We start from the raw sequence: 23,348 nt of genomic DNA on the forward strand, positions 1-23,348 counted from the left end.
GAGATGCCTTATTTTTGGAGCTGAAATTCTCTTGTAAGCTATGGAGAAAGGACTCTTTTTCCCTATAATGCATGGAAGTATGGGGAGATGAAAGTGTCCAAATTGATATCAAGTGAAGGCCTCCGTGTTAAAGTAAGCAGATGTTGAAATGGCTGTGATCCCATGAGAAGTTTGAACAGAGAGAGAGAAGAGTAGTCCTGTGCTTCCAGGAGAAGAAGAAGATCTCTGTTCCCAGGGATGAAGATGATTTTAGAAATAGATAATGAGAACTTTTGCCTTTGAATAGCTCATCTTTAAAACAACACCCTGTAAGTCAACATGGCCCATCAACAAGCTGTGGGAAGGCTTGTGGAAAAGGGAAGGACTTAACAAGCTGGCAGGGTTCCCCAGGCAGCTGCTATTTGTGAGAAATTTGAGAGCCATGAGAGAACTGTTTTCTTCCCTCTTGTGGAGAAGTCTCCATAACATTAACAAGAGGGACTTTTCTCCCTAAGTGAAGTGAAGAAAGATTATTTTAGAGGTGGTAAACTGACTGGAATTTTAGGTTTTGTTTCTTTAAATTGTCAGTGGGAAAGAGAAGGTTGTGGGGGAGGAGAAGTGTTCTGAAGGGTTTATTTTGATCCTTACTACTTTTTTCTTTTAGTTACTTTTAATAAAATTTATTTTATACCCTTTTAAAGTTCTGAGCCTGCTTTGCCTTTCTCCTAATCCTGTCTCACAGCAGGAAATGAGTGCACTGGTGATTAGCCAGCACTAAAGCCCACCACACTCAACAGTGCATTAATTGGGAAAATCTCAAAATTGAGGAAATCTGAAATTGGTGAACCAAAACCACTACACAAAGTACGAGTTAGAATTATAGGAGGAACATAGTGCTGCAAATGTAAATTGCCTGTTGGATATTTAAGGCATCCTACACCTAAAGAGGCTCCAAGAGATCTGGAGAGCTTCTTTGGACAAGTGTCTGGAGGAACAGGACAAGAGAGAGTGGCTTCCCACTGCCAGAGGGCAGGGTTAGATGGAATATTGGGAAGAAATTCTTCCTTGTATACTCCTGGCTACAGGTTGCCCAGAGCAGCAGTGGCTGCCCCATCCTTGGATGTGCTCAGCATCAGAGAGTCCTATTGATGGGCTATGCAAGGATGAATCTGAGATAAATAACCCCTAAGTGATATGAAAGACCCACGCAAAACTGAATATGTAGTCATCAGCTGAGAAAAACCCAAGGAATGACATAAGAACTCGAAAGCTGGTGTCCCTCAGGCTGTCCACCAGTGATCCTTGTCAGATCACCTGAACATGGACATCTCTCTACCTGCAGGGGGAGTGTAAATGAATGAAATCAAAGGAAAAAGAAGAAAAATCTAGTTTTTTATATATTTTATAAATAAGTATCTTCTCATTCCACAAGATCTTACACTGAACTTAATACAGTAATTTCCTATAATATTTCATAAGTAGAATATCCTTGATCATTTGTTTCTGTAGAAGCTTGAACACATTTCCAGCACCAGAGCAGCTTCCCACAGGATGTTTCCACATAGCAAAGAAGGATGGAGTGTGCACAGCAATTCAGGTCATGGTGATTCCCCTCATTTCCCCTTCTGCATAGCACATGAATGCAGTTTCTATGTCAAGGGCATAGCCCTGAACCTGGACACTGCCAGACTCTAGCACCCAGTAATACTTCCATAGGCTGGAATGCGGTGTTTGCTGAAATCCAGACTGGGGACCAGGTTAAATCGGAACTATCTGCAGGTGTTTGAAGACCTTAAAACAAAATACAGCCTCTATTTCAGTGCTTACAGCTCCCCTCATACAGCAGTGCACCACCTTCACATCTTCATTTTTCCCAGGCCATAATTACAAGGCAAGCCTCTGTTTCCTCCTATTTTGCATCATGTCCTAAGTCTGACATGAAAAGATCAATTTTACACAATCATCCAGTTTGACTTCCCACCCAATTTCCATATCAAACATCAGTGTGACATAGTCCAAAGCCTGGTTACTAGATCCCAGCACTAACTCCTTGGAGCTTCCCTACTGCCCAAGAGGGTGTGAGAAAGATGATGATATGTATGTCATCACTGATGGACTACTAGACATCAAGACCCACTGCAAGTCCAAAGATTGGGATAGGAAGGGCTGGACAGATACACCTGGCTGCAACTCACAACCACAGTGTGTTAAATTTCAAGAAACATCTATCTGCCAGCATCTATCTGGCATCTATACATCTATCTGGCATCTATACATTGCCAGCTTTGGACATTGCATCACCCTGCAAGATCTTTGTTCTAGAGAAAGCTGAGGGCTTTACCAAACCACATAACTCAAAGAGCTGGGCTTTGCAAACACTTACCAAAAATACTGCCAAGACTTCAGTGACTATAGGTACCAGCAGAAACCCAACTAGAAAACCATCCTCTAAGGCAACGGATGTGCTTCCAATTTTCAGAGCAGCCAGGGAGACAAAATTGCAACTGGTCATAAAAGAGAAATCTCTCTTGAAAAGATGAAAATCCTCTATGTACAGAGATCAGCATGCCATGTTGGTATGTAGTCCTAGAACAAGCATAAAAGAGAATCTTGGGAAATGGGGCTGGGGAGAATCTCAAGAACACATTTGATTCATTCCATGCTCTGGGATCAGGATCAAACAATGGACCTTTGTATCTCCTAAGAAAGTTGGCTGGCTTTCTTGAGATGCTACAGACAGTCAATGGCTGAAACAACCTGTCCTGTGTCATCCCAGAATTCACACCAGCCATATGCTGTAGACCCTCTCAGCCTTGTGGGTTACACAAGAGCCATGGGAGAATTTCTATGTAACACCAGGAAATCAACTCTTCCCTTAAAGCAAGTTGTGACTGCCCCATCCCTGGAAGTGTTCAAGGCCAGGCTGGATAGGGCTCGGAGCAACTTGGTCTAGTGCAAGATGTCCCTGCCCACGGCATGAGGTGGAACTGGATGAGCCTAAAGATGCCTTTCTACCCAAACCATTCTATGACTTTGTGATCCTGCTCCGAGCTTTGTTCCGGTGCTACTGTGCTGTCAGAAGCTTTTACCCACCAAGGGAGGCTCAATCACTGCAACTTTCAATGCCACCTTCCCTGCGCTCTGCATGATGATGCTGCCAAAACCAATCCCAGTTCCCCAAAGGGAACACATGGTTTCTGTGTCCTCCCTCCACTGGGCTGCTTGCCAACACATCTCTCTCTGGGAATCTTCCGTGTGAGTTGCCATAGCTACTGACTGACATTGTGACAAAGCTCTGCTGCTTGGCTGAGACCCATGCCTTTGTCAGCTGGAAGCACGGGATACCTGGCTAGGGGCTGCCACACAGACATGGCAAAACCAATCCAGGGCTTTTGTATCTTCATAGGATCTTGCTTGGGCAACCTTCAGTCCCACCTTTCTTTCCTCATCTCACATTTTCTTCACATCCATTTATATCCAAATAACAAGAGCATGAAACATGGTCAAAGTCCTGATCTGCAATCCATCATGCTAGTGTCCACAAATCCAGCGCACTGGAATAATTAGACCTTGTCAGCTAATTCCCTCCCTAGTTTTAGGAACTTCACTGTTTAGTCTGCTCTGATGCACTGGTGGAAAAAGTGTGGCTCAGGCTGCAAAAAAGTTTGCAAGATACCCAGGGTCCTTTCAACATCTTGCTGAGGCTCATTCATGGAACTACACAGTAAAAATGGATGTGAGAAAGGAGAGGAGCCACCTGTGAGGTGAAATTGCATCTTGAAGGCATCTGCAGATTTTCCTTTAAAATCTCATCCAATAACCTAACCGACAGCCCCACTACTGCCTCAGCCTGGGAATGGGACCAGTCAGGGTTCACATCCCTGCCTGTGATTCCAGCCCATCAGCATGTGATGCTGACTCCTTTCAGGCAAAGCTCCCTGCACAAGAGCTTCCTTCAAGGTGAAAGGCAAAGTGAAATTTCGGAGGAAGCTTGAAGCTCAGCAATCAGGTCTGAAGAAATTCCTTCTTCATCTGGATAACCTCTCCCTTCCTCATTCATCCAGTGCAAAAACACAATTAGCTCTCTTCATCTGCCCAACCTTGCAGATGCTGAATTAGAAAACAGGCAGAGATTTCTCACTGGAATACTTTGCAAGGTTGCTGGTGCCTGACTAATGGTGCTTGGCTGTTGCTCTTTTTTTCTTGTGTTTTAAAATGGTTAAAGATATGTGATGCTGTGCTGGTGCTTTGCTGCTCAGAAAGGGGGAAAAAACATAAGGTGGTGGTCTTAAAAAACCCAGTGGCCTTCTGTAGTGAAGCCATATACTAACTAATCAAATTAATTAATCCCAGAATGTCTTGGAATGAAAGGGACCTTAAAAATCATCTCGGTATGACCCTCTGACAGGCAGACACCTTCCACCAGACCAGGTTGCTCCAAGCCCTGTCCAACCTGACCTTGAACACTTCCAGAAACGGGACAGTCACAGCTTCTGTGGGCAACCTGTGCCAGGGCCTCACCACCCTCACAAGGAGGAATTTCTTACCAGTATCTTACCTAAATTTCTTCTACTTCAATTTGAATGCATTCCAACTTATCTTGTCACTACTGCTCCTGATGAACAGTGCCCCTCTGGCTCCTTGTAGGCCCTGTTCAGACACTGCAAGATTCTGTGTGTCTCCACACAACATTCTCTTCTCCAGGTTAATCACAGCTCCCCCCAAAAAATAAACCAAACAACCCCACCCCCACCACAAAAAAACCCAAACAAAAATCTTTAAACAACTAAAAAAGGAGTTTAAAATTTTTTAAAAATTATATTTTTAAAGTAATTCTTAAAAATGTAAAGTTTTATTTTTAACATTTAAAACACTCATATTTTTTCTTAAAGAATAAGAGTCTCCCCACCTTCTCAGCACCAAACCCTCCTATTTTGTAGTGTTAACAGCACAGATTGCAGCCAACTCACCAAAGCATCAACCGTCTATCCATATACCCACTGTGTGTGCAAAGTGCTGCAGGGTCCCCTCAGTTAGAGGCACTTTTTGATCAAAAAGAAATTACTAATTGAAAGAATAGTTTGCCATATGTCTTGGTTTGAAAATACAGGTGTCTGCTAAGGAAGGCAGGAACTTCCCCTGAAATGGAAAATGTAAACCCCCTCCCTCTGAATTCTTATCATTTTGAAATTAAGGGGGCTCTCAGGCAAAGGCAAAGGAACAGGAATAACAGTTCTTTATTAGGGAAGAAAATATTAAAAAAAAAAAAAAAAGGCAACAACACTGACAGAGTCAGAATATCAGAATACAACCTGACACCCTGTGGGTCAAGGTGTTGGTAGGAGTCCTATTGAATGGTGGCTGCAGTCCTCCTGGAGTGGCAGATGTGGTTCTGTTGGAGCAGTGATCCTGTAGAAGGGTGTAGTCTTCCTCTGAAGGTCCAGTGGTGGTGTAGATGGGCCTGGTCTTCCTCTGGGAATCCAGTGGAAAAGAAAGTTGCTCCTCTGGGAATCCAGTGGAAAAGGGCTGCTCCTCTGGGAATCCAGTGCAGAGGGCTGCTCTGGTGTCCCAAAATCTCAGATTCTATCCAGTTAGGAATGCTTGGCTCCTCCCCCTGGGTGGAGCATCTCACAATGGGATGCTGTAATTTTATCAGTCATGCAGTGACACTCAATGGCCCATTAACAGCAGATATCTCCCGAAAGGGAGGATTGGCTTGTGGAAGAGATAAAGAAACTGCCCAATTAACAGAAGATAACTACCACACCTCTAAGAGATGGGAAATAGAAGAGACACTTATCTTGCAATCCAGGACACCATATAATGAGCTATTAATCAAATTAAAGCAGTTATTAATAGAAAGCAAAATGTGTTTGCAATAGAACACCAGCAATGCTGGATGCAGGGAGAAGAAATGAGTTGCAGGCTAAAGGAGGAACTTGGTGAACAGCTCAATTTGTGTGTATAGTATTTTAATAACATATAGAAATAGGTATACATAGATATAAACAGAATATATAAAATATTAGTATATAAAATATATTAATATATAGAAATAAATAATTTATACTTACAAAAAATTCTATTTCCTTCCAATGTCCTTTATATATATACAGACACATATACCATATATATATGTATATATCTAGAATATTGAGTTATACATCAAGAGAAATAAAAGTTCCATTCTATAAAACTTTCCTAAAATGGCCCTTTCCCTCCTGGCTGGTGCTGACCATGATAGCAAAAGAGCATCCCTGCTCTTGCCCCAGTGGAGCAAGGCTTAGCCAAAGACACCATATGAATATATACACACACACACACACCCACATATATGTATGTATAAATACATTCAGCTCAGAGCAAAAAGGAGTGAGATTGATGCAAGATTGAGTGCAGAAGTACTTAGAAAGCTTGTTTAGCTGGTAGGAGACAAGAAAAGGAAAGGCCATGCTCTAAATGCAAGGGGAGACATTTATAACATTATATGTCTTAGTGATTTATTTGAAAAAAGAAAAGATGGGTAATCTAAATTAGTTGATCTCTCTCCTCTTTATTTACTTTGTGTTACAGTGGTGGCTTGAAGCCACCAAGTAAAAGTGGGATCTGCCCTACAGCATCAGCTCCTGCATCCCAAAGAAGCTGGTGGTCTCACCAGACACAGAAGTGTGTGGAAGGGGAGGAGGAGAGATGTGTGTGACAAGTCTTTTGATACAATAACTCATTTAACAGACAAAAGAAATGTGAAAATCTATTTGGTTTCAGCAAAGCATTTTATCCAGGGCCATGTAAGAAATTATTAATTAAGCCAGTGAACATGAACATCAGCAGAATAGGAAACTAGGCAAGGGAAATGACAGTGATGAATGTTGGAAGGCTGAGCTACTGCCTGGGAGAAGGTTAGCAGTGTTTAACATTTTTGAGATTGACTTTGGCACTAAAAAACTAGGGCAACATTGATGACACCTCCTAATGACACAATGTAATTGGGAGCACCAATGTGTAGGAGAACTGGGAAATCACTGAGGAAGGAGGGGATTGACCCTGACTGCCATGTTCAAAATGGAATGAAAATTAGTAGTTAATTCTAGGCTTGGTACAAATCACCAGAATTTTTTGCTACAGGATGTAACTGCCTAAGAAGGAGAAGAAGGAGAACAGTATGGATATCCTTGTTATCAAAGAGTAAATGAGTAATTTCATAATTAATTCATAATTCATAATGAATCCGTGATGCCCACAAACATGACTCATGAGTCTTCAGTAGGAATGGGGACCTCATCTCCAAAGGGCAATAGTTTCCATCTCTGTTTAAGAAAAAGAGATTTCATCTAGGAAGGGCTAGAGAGACAAGGTTGGTACCAGGAAGTAAAAATTTTTACATCCTAGCTACAGAGCCAAACGATGTGGATACTGTACTTGGAGACACTGAGCAGTGACATTTGGACAGCGGAAAGTCACTAAGTATGGCAATAAAACAGAAGAAATATAAGAGAGAAATAAAGCAAATAGAACAGCAAACTACAACCTGTCCATTGGACCAGACTGTAACCAGTAATGATTTGTAATGAGTTACAAATCATCAGAGACTGATCATCAGAGACTCAGCACAGACTTCCTGCTGGCATAATGCAACTAAAAAATTCTGCATTTCTGAGACAGAAATGGATGCTACTTGGATGCTACTCATAAAGGCTAAATAACAAACCAGATAATTTGACTTCAAGGTTTAGAGGGTCCCATCCAGCTCCATGTGCCTAAAGGTCTCCTTGAGGTGACCCAGCTGAGCAACAGCAGAGGAATTGTTGCTCAAGCATGTTGACTCCATCACCTAAATGCCACCTCCATCTCTTCCTCCTGCTCTACCATGTCCTAAGGCATGCACAGACCAGCTCCAGTTTGCACACAGTCAAAGCAGCAAAATTCAGTTTCACCTACATTGCTGAGCAGCTCCCTGTTGGCTTTTGGGGCTGGATGTTGTCCACCTTGAACTGACAGCAGAGAATACATTGCCACATACTCCAACTCGGAGCTACCTACTTGCAAGTGTCCCCAGCTTGGAGACACCCCTGGTCTTTCTCAGCTGATGGGACTACATCCAGAGGAGATCAAGAGTGTGGTAGAATAGCTCTCTGCATGTTGTGGTTTGACACTGGCCAAATGGCAGGCAACCACTACACATGCTCACTCACTCAACCTCACTTACTACAACTGGGCAGAAAAGAGAAAAAAAATTAAATGAAGGGTTCATGAGTTAAGATAAGGACTCAGAGAAAACACTCCAAGGGCAAAACAGGCTCAACTTAGAAGTACAAAATTAATTTATTACTAACAAAGTCAGAGAAGGATAATGATAAGTAAAATGAGCCCTTAAAACACCTTTTACTCCAACTCCTTCCCCCTTCCCACCAACAGCTCAGGGAGACAGGGGGTGAGGGTTTTGGTCAGTTCATCACCCGAGATTTTCTTCCACTGCTCAGGGAGAGAAGTCCTTCCCCTGCTATGTCATGGGGTCCCTTCCCACAGAGACAGTTTTCTGTGAACTTCTCCAGCATGGTTCCAATCTCATGAGCACCAGTCCTCCCCAAACTGCTGCAATGTGAGCATCTACCATGGGCAAACATTCCTCCTAAAACTGCTGCAGCATAGGCCACTCTTCCACAGTGTGCAGTCTTCCAAGGACAGGCTGCTCCAGCCTGGGAGCAGGGGGCCCCTCTCTTCACCAGGTCTCTCAGTGGATCACAGCCTCCTCCAGGCATCCAGTCACCCCAATGTGGGCACCTCCCCCACGGGCTGCGGGTAGATCTCTGCATTGCTCGTGGATCCCCATGGGCTGCAGGGGAACAGCTGCTTCACCATGGACATCACCATGGCCTGCAGAGGAATCTTGGTTCTGACACCTGGAGCACCTCCTCCCCCTCCTTTTCTACTGACCTTGGTGTCTCCATGCCATTTCCCTCACATGTTCTCACCTCCTCCTTTTCTCTGGCTACAAAAAAAACTGTACCCACTTTGTTTGGATTTTCTTCTTAAATAGGTTATCACAAAGGCATTACCAACATCTCCAATTGGCCCAGGCTTGGCCAGCAGCATGTCCATCTTCAGAGCCATCAGTGCTTGGCTCTGCCAGATATGATGGAAGCTTCCAGCAGCTTCTCACAGAAGCCACCTCTGTGGCCACCCTGCACTACCAAAAACCAGGCCATGCAAAACCAACAAAGCCTGTATCATCCATGCTCCACGTCTTAATAAACACTAGGACCATTAGTCATTAGTTACTCATACAACCGTCCCTGTGGTATCAGCAGACATTGTGTCTCCTCCTGCTACTAAACATATGTATCAAGTGACACCCGAGACAGAGCTCAGCCTTTGCCAGAGCTACCATACACCTCTCTGAACAGCCTTTTCTGGATGGAAGAAAACATTCTGCCCCTTCCCTTCCACCTGACAAAACTGGATCCATCTGCCTACACGGTTACTTTAATAAACACTCTCATAGCTGAAACAACAAGGATTTGGAGAATGGTATCTGCCCGGGAACGTTCTCCAGCAGTGGAGTCTGGGAGAGCCCTCACTCATGCTATTTAACCTCTTTAACCTCTAAAACCAAGATAGTTGCATCCAAACTGATTGTAGAAAAAGGTCTTGGCTTGGGAGTGTGTACTACCAAACTCAATGTGAGAAGAGGGCTAGAGACAGTTCTAGGAACTGGAGTGTACATGATGTTTCCACACCAGGAACATGTCCTGGGGACTCTTTAATTTACTAGTACAGACATAGCTATGGATCTGATCAGACATTTCAGAAGGCAATGGAGAATCTCCCATCTTACAGCATTAGCAGTGTTATTAGCATTTTCACCAAGATAGATGTCCTCCATTGGAGATTTTCAAGAATAGTTTAGATAAAACCACAGAAACACAGAATGGCTTGGGTTGGAAGAGACCTTAAAGCTTATCGTGTTCCACTTCCCTGCCACTGGCAGGGACACCTTCCAGCAGACCAGGTTGCTCCAAGCCTCGTCCAACCTGTTCTTGGACTCTTCCAAGGATGAGGCAACCACAGCTTCTCTGGAAAACCTGTGCCAGGGCCACAGCACCCTCACAGCCAAGAACTTCTCCCTGATATCCCTTCTAACCCTGGCCTCTGACAGTGGGTTGCCATTCCCCCATGTTCTGCCCCTCCAGACCCTTGCTCAAAGTCCCTCTCTGGATCTCGGAGCCCCTTTAGGCGCTGGCAGGGGCTCTAAGGTCTCCCCAGAACCTTCTCTTGTCCAGTCTGAACAGCTCTCCCAGCCTGTCTTCAGAACAAGGAGGAGTATGAATTTCCTGCCCTTTTGTATCTTGGTCCAGCCTTCCTGTGTGGACATCCCTCCCTAAATTATCTCTGCTGTATCTCTGAAAACCAGGCAGCAAGTCTCCAGTGCTGACTCATTCATCTCTATAGCTACTACAAATTCTCATTTGCTCCACATCTTTAGTACCTCCAGGGTTTCAGATGAATGACAGAGCATTAGCAACAGGCAATTCATTAATACTAGAGGCAGTCCAAAATTTTCCATTGAAGCCTTTATTGTCTTGTTTCCTCTGCTAGGAAAGGAGGTTGGTGGGAGGGAAAAATAATTGGTTTGGTAAAAAAAAATTAAATCTGGTTTCACAATATTACTTCTCAGGGGGAAATTAATTTTCTTACTACTCATTTTGATACCTTACAGAGGGGGTAAATGGTTCCTTTCAGTTTTTTTCTTCAGGGAATAAAGGTAACAAAAGAAGCAGAGTGCAAGACAAAGAAGAAGGGGAAAAAACACCCAAGAAACACCTAATTCTGTCATTTTCCCATAAATTCCAGATAAAAAATGGAAAACATTCATTCATTCCTTCTTTTATTTTTGCCAAATGTGCTTTTAATTGTTTCACATCCACCAGCAAGTGCCACTGGGAGCACATTTTGTTGCCTGTTCTCTCTGATCCCAAACCCTCAGAGTCAAGTCCAGCCCACTCCATCCTTTGGTGCACCAGGGAGAAATACTCTGCCCAACCCATCCAGAAGTTCAGGAGGAAAAATCCCCTCATCTAATACAGATCAAGCTCTCACAGAATTGAACAAGAAACAGCTTCATCCACCACCAGTGGCTTTCCATGGGGCTTGTCACTGACCTGATGGAAGGATTTCCTGGTCCTTGGTAATTCAGGGTCCACAGGCCACCCTGAGAAGCAGGACCAAAGAGAAGGGGTGGGGGGGAGTGAAGGAGATGTAACCTGCCTTGGCTTCCTATAAACTTGGGCAGCTCATGTGCTGGGGAGGGAAACTGAGGCAAGAATCCCCTCAGTGCTGGAACCTCGCTTGACCATTGCACACCCAGTGAGAGCAGTGGGAATAAGTACATAAATAAATCCCATATATAACTGAATAGTTAATGAATTATAGTTAATGAATATATAAATACAAAAATATAAATAATGTAAATACTATGAATAATATAAATATATACAATAAATAAATACTATTTATTCTGTAGGATCCCTGGGCACAGGCAGTCTCTGGCAGACATCCACAGTCCTGCCACTCTGGCCTCACTGAAGGCTTCTGGCTCAAATGCTAATAATAAACAAATCTCTCATCCCTCTGGCTCGGAGGAACCTCCATCTTCCATGGACATCACCACCAGGCACCACCTCTGCTCTGTACCTCTGTGTGGACCTGGGAGGAGGTCACAGGCACATGGTCTCTGTGATAGTCATCTGTCTAGGTACAAAGAGGTTAAAAAAGAGAATTCTTCCCTTTAGCATGGACTTCCCCCATGACCTTGGGCTAGTCGCTGACTATCCAATGCTCTCAGGTATTCCTCATATGGAAATAAAGCCCAGTGGGAAAGAGCGAGCTTAAAAACTACTGCTGCTCTGCTCTTTGCTTTCACCAAGGAATTGTTTCCCAGCCTTGAAAACACTGAGTTGCAGCAGTGACAGAGGACTGTAAGGAAATCTCACCCCCACTCTCTGCTGATGGGGAGAATTCATCCATGCACAAGGAAGAAAAGTCCCATGTGAGCCATCCTTGCTCCTCTCTAGCAAGAGGTCATTAGGAGGCGATTTGTGGCTGCTAGGTGGCCCATAAAGCTGCCCCAATAGGCTGTGAGTCTCCATCCTTGGAGATATACAATATCCACCCAGCGTGTCAGCAGCCAGGTTCTTGGTAGTAATTAGGATTTGGAGAATTTGGTTTTTTATAAGAACCCAAACAATAAACAACACTTAGAAGATGCCTAATTTGAACAGAAAATGAGAACAGTTAGCCAAAATATCACTTATGCATTAATGAAGAGGCACTTATGTTCTATGGCTGCGCGTCAAAGCAAACACTTGTGCAATATGCAGCAAGGAAGAAAAATATGGAAGTGGGAGAACACTTTCCCAAGTGGAAAGAGACTAAAAGTATTGTGAAAGCCAACAAGCAACACAAAGAAAGCTGAATCCTTCTAGATCTTCTTAGTTTTAACATCCCTGCTGATCTAACCCCTTTCCTTGGGGAGGAATCCTAGCCCAGTGCCTTAGGAATTTGCTGGAGCAGACTGGAGGGATAGGAAGGTGAGCAATCTGCATTTAAATATGCAAATAAGTCAAATTATCCTTTGTAGCAGTGGAAGAGAAGCAACAAATCAGCTGTCCAGTTCCAGGAGAGCTTTCTGCTTTAGCCCTGCTATCTCCAGCACGAGCCCCGACCTTACAAGGTGAGCAGACAAAAAGCTGAGTCTCAATTCACAGCAGATTTAAGGGCTGTGTCACTCCCAGAGACTCCTTTCCCAAAACTCTCCAACCCTGCAAAACAGAGCCCCCAAAAATCCCTGGCCACTTTCTTGTGTCTCAGCCAAGCACCACTATCACACCTGGACGCACCTGAGCCTCCAGCATTACCCAGTGACAGTGAAGAACTGATGCCAAACGACAGCAAAAATCAAGATCTCACTGCTTGAACTGTTTCCCATTTAGGGAGGGGCGAAAGCAGATGACTGTCAGCTTTGCTCAGTGGGACAGAGGAGTCAAGTCCCAGCTTCACCTTAAATCTGCATGAATGTATTACCTGTTTGATGGCCAGGTGTCACCTCTAATCTCCCCAAGAAGAAAAATAAATCATTCAGAGGCATAAACACCTCAGCATTCACACAGCTATAGGGAAAAGCAAAACGGCTGCAATCACACCTTTTGTCACCACAGCTTTGCTCTATGCCACTTCCACCCTGGTCTCGGCAGAGGTGGGCTCTTCCAAAGAAAGTGCTGGAAAACACAACTGCAGCAAACCCTCCTTGCAAACGTATATGCAGGGCAACCACCCCATCACTTGTTTTTGCATTCCCAACACATCGAACGCCTTGACCCGGAGAGAAACAACAACAGCAGCTCACTGCAAGGAGTTTCACACTCCGAATCCCAAACAAGGTCTACTGCTGAAGTGAAATAAGGGCATCAATTTCTAGTAGGCTGGGGAGGTGGTGGGGGGGACAGAAGGATGTGTCATTCCCTGCTACGCTGCATTAAAACATGGCAGCATCTGAAGGCTGCCCCACCCAAGCGGCCTAGGATGGATGTCCCTCATCCTGGCGCATCCCCGGGATGCTTTGTCTTGAGCGTGGGCCAGCCCGAGATGCTTCCCAGGGCGCTCCTGCGTGTGGGGCACCCCATCCGTGCATGGGCCCCTGATGATATGGTCAGGTTGCCGGTCCTTTGGGTCGGCTGCAGCCTGACAGCCCGGAAAGGATGTGCTTGGAAAGGATGTGCTTGGAAAGGGCCAGAGGTGACTTGCACATTCCATGGAGGTGACCCCAAACATTACCCCTACGGAAATCCAAGGTGGTGGGCGTCTTTTAATTTTGGAATGGACTGGAGGGAGGGAACACAAAGACACTCAAACCTGCTGCCAAACCCAACAAACCACCAACAAAAAGTGTCCATGTATTCACTACCTGCACAATACCTACTGCCCCATCATCGATTCCCAGAGAGATGGGGAATTTAAGGACACCCCCCGGGCAGGAAATCGGCAAGCTCCCCCCCCGGAATGTTTCACAGCCTCACAGCAGGGTGGGATGCTCCTCCAGGGAAGCACACAGGGGGACTGGATAAGAGCTGACGAGGAGCCGGCAGGTTGGGGATCTAGATGGATTGGGGGGGGGGGGGGGGGCGAGGATATGCCTTCTCACCTGTACGACGAGCTGACCCCCGCCGCCACCTCCTCTTTGATCTGCCTGTTGACAGCATCGGCAGCCGCCCGGCCTCTGCTCGGCTCCACCGGCTGCCCGCCCGCCTCCTCCGCCTTCTTCCGACCCTTCTCTCTCCCATCCCCGGGCCGCACTGTTTTGAGATGCTCATCCTCCACCTCGGGGCGTTCCTCCTTCTTCTCGGGAGCGAGGTGCACCTTCCGCCGCTTCTCCTGAGCCGGTTTCTCCGGGGGAGCGCGGTCCAGGGCCAGGACGGGGGAAGGTCCCGGTTTGGGGATCCAGGGATGGTCGCCCCGCTTGGGGATAGGCCAGGCACGGAAATCCTTCTGGTACTGCGTCTCCTTCTCAAAGGGAGTGTCCGAGGGCTGGTACTCGCTCTTGGGCTTGCAGCTCGGCTCCGGCCGCTGCACCTTCCAAGGCTTGTAGTCGTGCCGCATGACCGAGTCGGCCGGGGGAGAGGCGTGCGGGGCCGGGCCGGGCCGGGCGGGACCGGGAGCCGGCTCACCTCCTCCGGCCCCCGCAGCCGCCTCGCCGCCCGGCTGGGTCTCGATGGGCGCCGCGGGGCGCGGCGGGGGCGCGGCGGGATGCTCGGTGGCCTCCGAGTATTTGGTGAAAACGAGCGGGACGGCGATGTCCGCCTTGTCCAGCTGGTTCCAGAAACGGGCGATGCAGCAGGCACGGGTGATGCAGGGCCACGCCATGGCGGCCCCGCGCCGGGAGCGACCGCTCCGAGCCCCGCACCGCTCTCCGCCCCGAGCTCCGCGCTCCGCCCCGCACCGGGGGCGGGGAGAGCGGGCGGGGCTTGCACGCACACGGGCGAGGCTCGCACACGCGCGACACACCCGCACATCCACGCACCTGCACGCGGTGTGATACGTGGCTGCGGGTGTGCCCACAGCTGCACAGCCGCACAGCTCACACACATGTGAGAACGGCTGTGTGCGTGCCCATACTTGCACGGCTACACGCTTGCACAGCCACACAGCTCACACACGTGTGAGACTTGGCTATGTGTGTGCATAGACATGCACAGCCACACACACCTGCAAACACATGTGAAACACACCCATACATGTGTGCACACACATGCTTGGTCACAGGCCTGCACACACATGTACAAGGCACTCGTGCACACTTGCTTGCATGCAGGGTCACAGAAACCTGCACATACACATTTTAAAAAGCCCGTGTGTGTGTGCACACAGCTGCACTTCCACAGACCTCCACAGCTGCACACCTGCACACACATGAGGAGACACACCTATGTGGCCCATGTGTGCACAGACCTGCATACTTCATACACACCTGGACAGATACACCTGCACAATCACACACCTGCACACACACGCCAAACAGGCAAACCCAACAAACACTCCTCTGTGTGTGCACACCTGCATCATCACACACCTGTACACATATGGACAAGTCACATACACACGTGTGGACACACCTGAACGACTGATCACACACCTCCACACCAATGTGCAAGGCACCCATGTGTGCAAGCACATGCACATGTGGTCACACACACCTGCACACATACATAAGAGATGCATGTGTGTGCACACATCTGCCCAGTCACACACGGCTGCACACACATGTGGAGACATGCCCATGTATTGTGCATGTAACTGCAAGGACACACACCAGAGCACAAATATGCAAGAAATGCCCATGCATGTGTGCAGACACACGAATGCTTGGTCACATATCTGCACACCTATGTGCAAGGCGCCCATGTGTTCATGCACATGCATGCATGGTCACTCACACCTGCACACACTCATGCACAGGAATACAAACACACATGCAAGACACTCTTGTGTGCACACACCTGCACAGGCATACATGCATATGCACACACATGTCAACTCACATACAAACACATTTGCACACAGTCACATGGACATCCAAAACCACACAAATCACATTCACACATGCAGGTTCTCATGTAAGTGTATAAGCAGTACACACTGACATTTGTACACACAGATGTGCACACATGTGTACACACACATGACTGTACACACATGCAAGCACATCCAAACACATGCACGTACACTGAAACCTGTACACATGCACAGAATTCACCGAATTCACAGAATTACTAGGTTGGAAGAGACCTTCAGGATCATCAAGTCCAACCCATGCCCTAACACCTTAACTAAACCATGGTATTGAGTGCCATATCCAATCTTTTTTTAAACATATCCAGGGATGGTGACCCTACCACATCCCCAGGCGGCCATTCCAGAACTTTATCACTCTTTCCCTGAAAACCTTTTACCTAATATCCAACCTATATTTCCCTTCCCTACACTCACCCCTGTTCACATGTGCACAAACATGCACATGAACAACTGAAAATGCACCCCCGTGCTCATACATGCACAATGGTATGCACACCTGCATTCACATGTGCAAGCACATACATGCACACACACATAAATATGAACATGCACACACATATGAACACACACAGAGCTAGACATCTGTCCACTCACATGTGCACATGCTGCATATGCACATTTGTATGCACAAGCACATTCCTATGTGCACATGCATGCGCACGTATGCACATGTGCACATACACACAGACACACACACATGTCCAGTCTCACAAATGTGCCCATGCTGTACACATGCATGTGAACATGTGAACACGTGAACAGATGCACCCATGAGCAGACAGATATAGACACAACATGTGTGTGCTCTCATGTGCATGCACTCATGCAGATACTTGCTCACATGTGTACACATATGGGAGCTGCCCATCTGTGTGCACATGTATGTGCAGACACACACCCACACCCACACCCACACATATTTTATTATTTCCTTTTGCCTCTTTTGCAGTTGCAAACCCAAACCAAAACACCCCCCAGCCATCTACTGCTGACAGCTTCTTCTGAAATCTGATTCCCAGCGTGGATTCACAGCCCCAAATCCCACCCTCCTTTCTAGCTTTGCCTCCACCTTCACCCCATCCATCATGCCAGCCCCCCAACCCTTCTGCCATTCCTCTGTTTCTCCATCCTGCCATCAGTCCCTCCACCCCTCCCTCACTCCATTCCTCCCTCTGTTTCTCCATCACTTCATTCCTCCATCATTCTATTACTCCATACCTCTGTCTTTCCATTCATCCCTCCATTCCTCTCTATCTCCATCCCTTCATCCCTCCATCCCATTCTCCCAGTGTTCCTCCATCATGCCCTCAACCCCTCCATTCTTCTCTGCATCTTTGTCTTTATTCCCTGGTGCCAATGAAGTCCATTTGCACCCAAATCACATCCACACTTGAAGCCCTCCACCCTTTGTCAGCCTTGCGGCACTGCCAGCATTTCCACTGGGAGCAGAACTCAAATAAAACCAGTGAAATCCACACACCCAAATGCTGAATTACAAAGAGAAAAATCAATTCCCACTCATCAGTGACTGCAGCTGCTGGGAGTGCAGTGAAAAGCAGGATTATCCCTGTGGGGATTGTTTCTCTACTATAATGCTTTGTATTCCCTTATTGATTCTTAGGCCTTGATTTTGGGCTTGGGTTTGGTTTTTTTCTTCACTTGTCTTTGCCTGAAATGGCTTAATTTCATTCTTACCTGTAGGCAAATTGTGGAAACTCATTTTATGGATGGTATTGGAGCACTCAGTGCTGGGGATGGATGGCTCAAAGAGCCGCCTTTGGGAAGAGAATAAATAAATATCAACTGGAGGTGTCCTTACACAGACATTACTTTGTCTTCCAGAACTATATCACTCCTGCTATTACAGCCAGTGCAATTAAAAGTGAGGACTGCAACTAAAGGTTTAGGAAGCTCCTCAGTATTTCCCAAGTTGGGACCCAAGCCATTGTGCTCTGGGGCATCAATGCACTGTGTATCACCTTTGTAAGTGTGCGGTGTAATCCTGTACATCCAGGATAGATGTGCTCATCTCTGCCTAGGCTGAGCTTTGGAACAGAATCACAGCATCATTAAGGTTGGAAAAGTCCTCTAAGATCACTGAGTCAAACCATTCCATCAGCACTGCCAAGGCCATCACTAAACATGTCTGTGAAAAACACGTTCACTCTCCTGAGAAAATTTTTAAAGTTTAATAAAGGACAACAGGAGACAAGGACCGTAGGTTATTATGGCTGGGTACATCTTGACACTCAACCAAAACCACACTGTTATCTTTGGAGATACCCCTTAAATACCTTTTCCCTTACATCAGCCTGTTGCATATTCATAGATCCTTATGCATAACAAACTTTTTCCCAAACTATTTTTATATATTTTTACATATTTTTATATGGCACCTCCTTGGGTCCACCTTTTTAGAGCATGCATATTCCTTGGTTGTGTTTTTGGTCCATTTTTATCATCCTCTCCAGTTTTGGGCCTTGGTCCGCACTGTCTTCAGATGGTGAGTGCTAAGAGTTGACATATCTGTAGCTGGTGTCCTCATCCTATGTTCACTGGATGTTATCCCATCCAGTCAGGCATTTTAACACAAGCATAGCTATTTCACTACTATATCTAAGCTTAATTAACAACAGAAATAAAAACTGTATCTTTATGACAAAGGTACTTCAACAGAACACTTATAAAATCCATTTTAATATTTGTGAAAAGCCAACATTATAATATGTATCTATAACATGTAACATGTCCCAAATGCCACGTCTACATGGCTTTTAAATCCCTCCAGAGATAGGGACTTCACCACTGCCTTGTGCAGTCTTTGCCACGGCTTGACAATCCTGTCCATTAAGAATATCTAAACCTCTCCTTGTGCAACTTGAGACCATTCCCTCTTGTCCTGTTGCTCCTTACCTGGGAGCAGAGCCCAACCTCCACCTGGCTCCACCTCCCTCCAAGGAGTTACTATGAATGGAGATGAGCTTAAGTAAATCCTGCCTTTGACTCAGATTTCTGGCACTGCTTTGTTTGGGGTGGCCTGCACCCAGATTGCTCTTGTTTGCAAGTCCTTAATAATGGCTGATTATGTCTATTACAAAATGAATTATTTATTGAAGAGACACAAAATTAACAGACATAAGACTTTGAACAGACTACTTACGACACTGGAAAAACAAAAACAACTCCTAGTAGATAAAATACAGTGCACAATAAAAAGGTACCTATATTACAGCTAGCTAAGAAATAGTATAGATTAGGATTCAATGTCATTTACCACCAAATTGATGAGGGAGTACACATAGAATTCTTTCACGCAGTTTTTGGGAAAGTATCCACAGAATTTGCATCTAAACTCTGGGGAGAAGTCCTACACATTTCCAAGGTGTGTGTAGGACGCTTCTGCCTCTGTGAAAGTTTGTGTAGCTTTTATAGTTTGCAAAGTGAAGTGTCTTTCTCAGTCAGGAATTCCAGCTTATCTCCCCACATCTTGCTCTCGAGGCCAGTTGTTTATTGGGAATTCAACCCGACAGAGAGAAATAACTTACTAGCTAGGCAAGCTGGCCCCTGAGTTAGCTCATCAATTCATGCAGGGGAAGGACGGGGCGGGGGAGAATGTCTGTAGCTATCACACCATCTGATGGATAGAGCAGATAAGCTCTACTGTGGTAGGGGGGAAGTCATGCCCCAGGAGTTGAAGACAGTGAGAAGGTTCCCCTTTTTCTTCAGGCTGAAAGGCAAAAAGGAGCCTTTTTTTCTCTAGGTTGAACCCCCCATATCCCTTAGCCACCCCTCATGTTCCAGACCCTTCCCCAGCTCCATTCCCTTCTCTACATGGTCCAACTCCTCAATGTCCTTGTCAGAGTAAGGGGCTCTGTAAGTAAGTAAGGGGCTCTGTAAGTAAGAGTAACTGCCCCAGGACTGGATGTGCCTCAGCAGGGCTCAGCACAGTGGGATAGTCACTGCCCTGGTACTTTTGGACACCATTGCTGACTCAGGTGAAGTGCCCTTGTCCTCTTGCCCATCTGGACACACCCAGGATCATGTTTAGCTACTCTCAGCCAGCACTCCTTGGTAGTTTTCAAGCAGCTGCTGGGGGGCTGCAGAGGCTCCAATGACAGAATGATCATGAAAACTGCTGTTGTCAGACCCCAGCTCTGTGTTTCCATGCACGCTACAGGTTAATGGCAAACAGCTTTCGCATTTGTTACAGATGAGTAATGGGATGATTGGCTCTCACAATTATGCAATTAATATTGTGTGTATGTTAAGAGAAACTTTACTGATGTATAGTTATGTTATTGTGGTTTGTTGTTCAGATGTCCTCTGTCCTCCCCATAGTCCCCTTCCCCCCTGGTATTGTTGCCACCAGACAGCCTGGGTTGTCCAAGACATGTGGAGGGAAGGCATGTACCCAGCCCCTTGCATGGGGCAGTTGGGAATGGGGAAGGCTTGTTGCTAGGGGGGCATGGCATGACAACACCTGACCTCCAATCAAGTTGCAAGACCAGTGGACAGCGAAGAAGAAGTTAACTGGTAGACTTTAGGGTGGGGCAGGGTTGCTTAACACAACCCCCAGGGCATAAAAGGCGGATCAGCCATTTTGTAGAGGAGCACATGGCAGTTGGTCATGCAGTCCTGGCTCGCTGTAATTTTTCTTTATTCAGTAGTTTGTTGTAATTTGTCAAGGTTTAATAAACCTTTGAAATTTTTAGAAGTGAGCAATCGTTTCTCACACATTGAATGGACTATGGTAATACAAAAAAATTAATATATATATGGAAACAGGAACAAGGAAAATTAGGAAAAGAATGACCTTATCATGGTGACCCAGGGTCTGCAAGGAAGATGTGCAATCAAAGTATTGCAATGGAATCAAACTTTTTGACTGGGGAAGTTCAAGACAGTGTTTATTTTTAAATAGTCTCAATAATTTCATTTATTTTAAAGCTGCTATAGTGATTTTTGATAGTGTGAACCCAGTCTTGCTCTGAGAACTGCTGCCCACAGAGGCTCTGCACATGTTTGTGGACTTTCTTGCAGAAAACCTTTCAAAGTATGTTGTGAAGGATGTAGGTTTGACAAGAAAGTCTCATAGATGTGTATGCTTGGCAGAAAGATTTTTGAATGTAGAATCTGAAGAAGGAATAGAAATGAAAGCAAGTTTTGATATAGAAGGAAAGAATTGCTGAGCCAGTCTTACTGGATAACTAACAAGACAAAAGGTATGTTAGAAAGGGTTTTTATGACTTAGAGCAAAGGATAAACCCACCTCAAACAAAAAGATGTTTTTACCAAGCAGAAAGATAGCACAGATAAACAAGACTGCCGGTGTTGCAAGTAGAAAAAAGGTCTCAGAATTTTACACTGCAATAAAATTGAAAAATAACTTCTAGCTTAAACTGTAACATAGTAACTTTTAGTGACTGGAGAACAGTAACATGAATATGGTAATTATAGTAGTTATGATAGGCTATAGGTAAAAGTAAAGGTATAGACTGGCTCTTCTGTGTTAAGATGCTCAGCAAAGAAAAGTATATAATGCATTGTAACCAAAACTAAAGGGTTTTCAGGCTTGTCTGCAGCTGGAGCTGACAGCTGTAGGCACAAGCTCTGTCACCCACCACCCTGGACTGCTGTAACATCTTGGATGTAATAAACTGCATTTTGAAGAGCCACCTGGAGTCCTGCATCTTAATTCAGGCTCTTACTAATGGCGCCCACGTTTTAGTTGGCAAATTCGGACTTATTGGCAGTAAGAGACCTCCCGGTGAGCTCAGAAAGAAGCGGCCACAAGGATTAGGCACCTGGAAGGAAGGTGACCGGGGCCCGGACAGGAGTTGCTGCTGGACAGTACTTGGATCGGAGCCTCAATGTGCAGCACCTGCTGCAGAGCTGGACAGCAGGTGAGCACCGGGAATAATGGGGCAGAATAGGTCTGTCACTCAGAGAGATGTGTATCAGCATTTAAAATCTTTGATTAAATCCAGTCCAAGTAAATTACCAAAAAAAAAGAACTTAAAAATCTTCTAGCGTGCACTGAGATTTGGTCAAATTATGCAATGCTATTTCTCGCCGCGACAAAGCAGCAGCAGATTTAGTCCTCGCTTGCCTCACGCTTGTAGAAATCTTTGCGGCGAAATCCCCGCCGCTGCATACTTTTCCCCCTCCCATTCCACCCGAACCCTCCCCGCCGTTTCCAGCCGCGCCGCCTCTCCCAGCCGCTGCTGCCGCGGGGACGGGGGAAGGGAGAGAAGGAAACAGCAACCGCGGCTGCAGCAGCAGAGGTAAACCAACCGGAAAACTGTTCTACCTCAGAAGATGAAGTTGGTCCTTTAAATCCAAGACTCATAAACCCCGCAAAACAAACAGATTTGTTTCAAAATGACCCCAGGGACTTCCCCGTGCCTTAGAGGATAGCTTCCAACCCAAAAAGAAATGTCCAGCCCTGGTAATTCCCCGGCGTTGCTTCCTGGTTCGGAAGAATCCCCGCAGGGATCAGATTTCCAGCAGCCCGGCAGTCTCAGAGCGGGGGATCCCATCCCCGCCTCACGAAATTAAAGAACAGGTTTTACACAAGGGCAGCCTCCACAGCCCGGCACGTGTACCTGTGCGGCGGGGCCGGCGTGGGCTCCATGGCCAAGGCAGCACCGCGGGGTCCGGCCCAGCCACTTCAGCCGCGGCTCGGGCACCGTGACCCGCCAGGTGCTGCAGGCGATCGAGGAGCCCAAGGCAGTCGAGAAGGACCAGGACGAGGGCCAGAAGTTGACTCCGCAGGGGCAGCGGGATCTGCATCTCATCGCCAAGCAAGTTGCCACCACCACCAAGAACCACAGGGAGCCAAAAAATCATCCTCCAGATCTACTCTTGAAGCTAGCAAGGCTTTACAGAAAATTACCGATGCTCTGCAAAAGAGACAAACACATTGCTATGTTCCAAATAAACCTTTTTTCCTTGCAGTTTTAGGAGAAATGCTGCAACTGTATGGCCTAATTTTTCAGTGGGACTTCTCTCAAAATGATCCTTTGTTGTTAAGTGAATGTGTTTTTCTTGCTTACAAGTCACTAAAGACAATCTTCACATCCTTAGACATGATTTCCCAAATTATAATCAAAGGCAGGGCAAGGCTTCTTTCTATAGCAGGTCACAAATTTGCAATCATCTATTTACCTATGATTAAATCCTATTTTGATTGGGCAATGCAAAAATCAGAAGATTTGCTGTATGCCTTGTTAGATTTTCGAGGT

At 46.0% G+C, this 23,348-nt stretch overlaps 2 protein-coding genes across 2 annotated transcripts in view; one reads left to right on the forward strand and one right to left on the reverse strand.

Annotated features, from left to right (window-relative positions):
* Positions 1–14,987, reverse strand: part of MAP6 (microtubule associated protein 6) — a 42,239-nt gene extending 27,252 nt beyond the window's left edge. The window contains exon 1 of the mRNA XM_038146744.1: positions 14,177–14,987. Within this exon, the coding sequence (XP_038002672.1) occupies positions 14,177–14,895 (719 nt within the window). The 5' untranslated portion in view covers positions 14,896–14,987. The remainder of the gene's footprint in view (positions 1–14,176) is intronic.
* A 6,987-nt stretch (positions 14,988–21,974) lies between these two features.
* RPS19 (ribosomal protein S19) lies at positions 21,975–23,067 on the forward strand. The gene is given in 3 exon segments (XM_038130981.1): positions 21,975–22,007; positions 22,665–22,741; positions 22,743–23,067. Coding segments are annotated over 3 exon segments (435 nt in total).
* The last annotated feature ends 281 nt before the right edge of the window (positions 23,068–23,348 follow it).

The sequence above is a fragment of the Motacilla alba genome, chromosome 1, assembly GCF_015832195.1.
Source record: "Motacilla alba alba isolate MOTALB_02 chromosome 1, Motacilla_alba_V1.0_pri, whole genome shotgun sequence".
NCBI classification, from domain to species: Eukaryota; Metazoa; Chordata; class Aves; order Passeriformes; family Motacillidae; genus Motacilla; species Motacilla alba.